This window comes from Cynara cardunculus, assembly GCF_001531365.2.
Source record: "Cynara cardunculus var. scolymus isolate 2C chromosome LG 13, CcrdV1, whole genome shotgun sequence".
NCBI lineage: Eukaryota > Viridiplantae > Streptophyta > Magnoliopsida > Asterales > Asteraceae > Cynara > Cynara cardunculus.
This window is the reverse complement of record NC_037540.1, coordinates 38,091,662-38,096,417: the sequence shown is the minus strand read 5'-3', so window position 1 is coordinate 38,096,417 and position 4,756 is coordinate 38,091,662. Positions and strand designations below refer to the sequence as shown.

The 4,756-nt window shown below is 33.0% G+C and overlaps 2 protein-coding genes across 2 annotated transcripts; both read left to right on the top strand.

Annotated features, from left to right (window-relative positions):
- Nucleotides 1-596: 596 nt before the first annotated feature.
- Nucleotides 597-3,020, top strand: LOC112525022 (protein FAR1-RELATED SEQUENCE 5-like). Its single transcript, XM_025134967.1, has 5 exons — nucleotides 597-708; nucleotides 1,649-1,812; nucleotides 1,896-2,446; nucleotides 2,520-2,778; nucleotides 2,850-3,020. Exons 1-5 carry the CDS (start codon nucleotides 597-599, stop codon nucleotides 3,018-3,020), a joined length of 1,257 nt encoding a protein of 418 aa, XP_024990735.1.
- A 603-nt stretch (nucleotides 3,021-3,623) lies between these two features.
- Nucleotides 3,624-4,115, top strand: LOC112525021. The gene has a single exon (XM_025134966.1). It carries the CDS (start codon nucleotides 3,624-3,626, stop codon nucleotides 4,113-4,115), a length of 492 nt encoding a protein of 163 aa, XP_024990734.1.
- Nucleotides 4,116-4,756: the final 641 nt, after the last annotated feature.

Here is a 4,756-nt window from a genome sequence, read left to right as displayed (position 1 = left end):
TATATATATATATATATATATATATATATATGGAGAGAGATGGAGAGGGGGTGAGTTATTATACAACCCTTTACATTTGTACAACCAATATAATTCAATCTCAACCGTCCATTTAATTTGATGAATATATGATTTCATAAAAGTTTATATTGTTTCTTAATATAAAGTATTGATCATAACTAATGAACCCCAGTCATCTTCCATAAATATTCAAATCATAATAAATGAACTCTCATCATTTCCATAAATATCTCAATTGATTGGGTAACCGTGAGATCCAATCTCAACCAATCATTTTAGTATATTAATTATTCAACTTAAATCAATATAAAAGGGTATGATAGTCAATTCCTAAATTATGATGAAATTTTAATTTTTAAATTAGAAGCATTTCATAAAATATAATTAATATTGATTTACATTCCTAAATTATACAATAATACGATTCAGTGGAATGAAATCAAAAAAATTAATTCCTGAGTGTAAACATGATCATGATTCAAAATTATCACATGGAATCACAAATATTTCTTGAAGATTTACTACATAATATTTAAGAATATCAAATCAGTTAATGTTTCTGCAAAATATTCATCATGGAGATCCCTAATGTAATGAAGAACAATGGTAAGAATCCTATTGATTCTTCAATGCCTATCAATTCCAATGAAGATACTGTAGATGTTATGGAGGTTGTGACCTGGGAGAGTAATGAAGATTTTGATGTGGGTCTTTCTTCATTCAAAAAGGTCCCCCCAAATTGTGAAGAAATTGTTTTGGTAGAAGATGTTGAATCTCATGAAATGGATGATACAACATGATACACATCGAACAATGATATTCAGAATGATATAAATCCAGGTTTTTGTTTCATCCATCTTTGTATACTGTGTTCAACCTGATTTGTATCACAGTGTGTTATCTAAATTTATTATCATCACAACGTTTACTGTAGTTACTGTGTATCTATATTAGTTCTATCTTCTTGTTGTGATTCTGGAAATCTTTAATATCTGCAATTATATGTGTTAGAGCCTGCAATGCCTCTGTATGTATCAATGTTATAATCATGTTTCTGTTACTGTTCTAAATAAAGACAGTATGTTGATGTGCACACTTCTGGTACATAAATATATAACCAAGTGTATGTTTGAAGGCATGTTTACAGATACTTCTTACTGTGTATCTGTATTAGTTCGATCTTCTTGTTACGAATATGGAATTCTTTAATATCTGCAATTTTAGATGTATTTTGTTGTATTAGAACCTACAATGCCTCTGTATGTATCAATGTTATAATCATGTTTGTGGTAATGTTGTAAATAAAAGACAGTATGTTGATGTGCACACCTGTGGTACATTAATAAATACCCAAGTCTATGTTTGAATTCATGTTTCCAGAATACTTTATACTTTGTATCTGTATTAGCTTTATGTTCTTGTTGTGATTCTGGAAATCTTTAATATCTACAATTTTATGTGTATAAATTTTAGATGTGTTTTGTTGTATAAGAACCTGCAATGCCTCTGTATGTATCATGTTATAATCATGTTTGTGGTACTATTGTTAATAAAGACAGTATGTTGATGTGCACACTTGTGGTACATTAATAAATAACCAAGTCTATCTTTGAATTCATGTTTTCAGCTATTGATCAAGCAGATGAGGGCTTATCAATCTCACCAGGTGGTAATAATTGGTATACTCCTGTAGTCGAAGAAGTTGAGAAGCCCATTATCGGATCTGTGTATCCGTCTTTGGATGTAGCAGAATCAGTATACCAAAAATACGCTGAAACGGCTGGATTTGAGGTACGACGATCAAGCCAAAAGCTGATGGTGTAATACAAAATAAATACTTTGTATGTAGTAGGTTTGGTTTGCCATTGAAAAAGTCGTTTAATTCGATGGTACACTGTAAACATCAAAGAGAAGTGCGGAACTCAAATATTAAAAGGACCGGGTGTACAACATGTGTGAAGTTCCGATTGATGAAAGGAACAAGAACATATGAGTGTTACGGTTTTGAAGAGGATCACAACCATTTACTTTTGAGACACGACGATATAGATTTGACCAGAAAAGGACGCCAAATGAAATTTTCAGATCAACATTTCGTTCATGATGCCGGAATATCAAATATGGGTGCCACACGAGCTCATAAGCTGCATACATCTCTAAGAGGAGGGTACGAATACGGTGATCCAACGGTTGCCGATTATCAAAATTATAAAAGGGGCTGTGACAATTTTGTCGGTCGTGGTGATGCAAAGGTATTGGTTGATTTGATGACCACGAAGAGGGATGCGGATAATAATTTCTTTTTCGAGTACAATTGTGTTGGTAGCGAGTTGCATACTATTTTCTGGGTTGATGAGGTAGCCCGATTCAATTATTCTGAATTTGGAGATGTAATATCTTTTGATGTTACATTCCAAACCAACAGGTTAGTATATTTTGCTTTAAAAGAAGATGGACTTTTTTATAAACTACAATTACTGACATGTTTATGGTTTCAGACATTTCATGGTCTTTGTTCCCTTCACTGCGGTTGACAATCATAACTGCAATGTCGTTGTTGGATCGGCTTTGATTGGACATGAGCATGTTCCAAATTACAAATGGCTACTCCAAGCATTTCAGAAAGCACATTCGAAGCCCCCTATGATGATTCTTACCGACCAACGTCCTGCGATGAAGCAAGCAATTGCATCCGTCTTTCCCGATTCAAGGCACATGCTTTGTATTTGGCACATTATGAATAAAGTCCCCAACAAGGTTATAAAGACACCGAACAACCTATTATTTTGTTTATTCTTTAATTGCTTACATAATTAATTTACTTGCAGTTTAGTTATGATCTTCTTAATAACACCACGTTTAAGAAACAATTTTTCAAGCTCGTATGGAACATTCACATATCAACTGATGAGTTTGAGAGTAGATGGATGGTTCTTATGGAGGAGTTCTCCCTTCAAGATCATCAATGGTTGAAAGATATGTTTGCTCTAAGATCCTAGTGGATACCCACGTATTTTAAAAAGCTTCCAATGTGTTGCCTCATCAAGACAACATCCAGGTCGGAAAATGCGAACTCATTCTTTAACTCTTTTTTAAAGATTGGAAACAATCTTTTTCAGTTTATGTTGGGATTTGAATTTGCCTTGGAGAAACAACGTAGGGAACAACATCGTCTTGATTATCACACGAGAACTACCTTACCTAAATGGTTGACCTATATCAAGATGGAGAGGCACGCTTGTGATATTTACACACGTTCTGTATTTTTTGAGGTGCAAACAGAGATACACAGGGCTGCCTGGACATGTTCAATTAAGAGTGTCAATTCAGACGAGAAAGCTGAAACATATTTAATTGAACATCTAGACAAAAGAGATGAGAAAATAGCATAGTATAAGGTATGATTGCATAGAAAGTCATTTTTTATTTGTTTTATATGTTATTGTTTTGTTTGAACAACGTCTGGATTGTGATATTTGATGTTTGAAGTTTATATCATGTACAGGTTGTTCGTAATTTGAAGGAGTCTACCATTGTTTGTAGTTGCAATCACATCGATCGACATGGTTATTTATGCAGACATGTGTTCAAAGTTTTGCTAAATGCCGGTGTTGAATCTATACCTGAAAAAAAACATTTTGAGAAGATGGAGACGTGACCTTATGCCGATTGAACTTCAAAGCAACCGTCAAAGAATATGCGACGTCGGCGAGGATCAACGCAGAATAATTAACGACACATATGACGTTGTCGATAATGTGTTGGACATATTAAGAGATGACAAAGAAAAACTAGAATCATTTGTGGCTACACTAAAAAAAATGAGAGATGATGTAGCCAAAGATCGTATATATGAACCTTCGATGAAATGTAAACAGCGTGGAATAGAACATATTCTTGGTTTTAAAAGACCGTATAACATTGAGATACATCCTGCTACCGGTATAAGGAACAAAGGTTGTGGTACGTCCAAAAGATTGATTGGTGTAGCTGAGAAAGCAACAGTGAATAGTAGCATGCCTAAGAGGATGTGTAGTGGATGCAAGTTAATGTCTAATCACGATATCCGTAACTGTCCAACAAAGACAAATTAGGACTACTTTGTTTTTTATGTTTCCGAGCCAGTTCTTTTTATATAAATACAATCTTCAGTTTTTATTATGTTATCGATCGAATTGAATTCGTAGTTGTTATCATTTTTTTATGGAATTATATATGAGTTCAGGTTTTTATTTAACTTTATGTACTGTGTTGAGTACAAGTTATAATGTTAGTAATTATAATTAGTTAAGTTGGTTATGCAATTTTTGACTATTTATATGGTGCATGATTCATGGTTAATAGTTGTGATTCACTATGCAACAATATGATACATAATACAAATATCACCCGGTACATACCTGTGTGATAACAGTTTTTGACTATTTAACGGATGCATTATTCATGGTTAATAGTTGTAATTCACTGTGCAACAATATGATACATAATACAAATCACCCAGTCCATAGCTGCGTGATAACAATTTTTGACTATTTAAATTATGTATGATTCATGATTTGTATTTATGGTGTATTATATGATAACTGTGACATGATGTGATACATATCACCCATCCCATCATACATAAATGTATTGCAATATGTGATACCAACCATTAAACACCTTAATGAAATTAGAAAACATATGAAATACACAAAACAATTTCTTCATTTATCAAAAAATTTCGAAATATCCG

Bases quoted from the DNA above. Each gene is read 5' to 3' on its own strand.
- LOC112525022 (XM_025134967.1), top strand. From the start codon at position 597: ATGGAGATCCCTAATGTAATGAAGAACAATGGTAAGAATCCTATTGAT. The intron at 1,813-1,895 runs GTACGACGATCA...CCATTGAAAAAG, and splicing joins CTGAAACGGCTGGATTTGAG to TCGTTTAATTCGATGGTACA. The intron at 2,779-2,849 runs GTTATAAAGACA...ATTTACTTGCAG, and splicing joins TGAATAAAGTCCCCAACAAG to TTTAGTTATGATCTTCTTAA.
- LOC112525021 (XM_025134966.1), top strand. From the start codon at position 3,624: ATGCCGGTGTTGAATCTATACCTGAAAAAAAACATTTTGAGAAGATGG.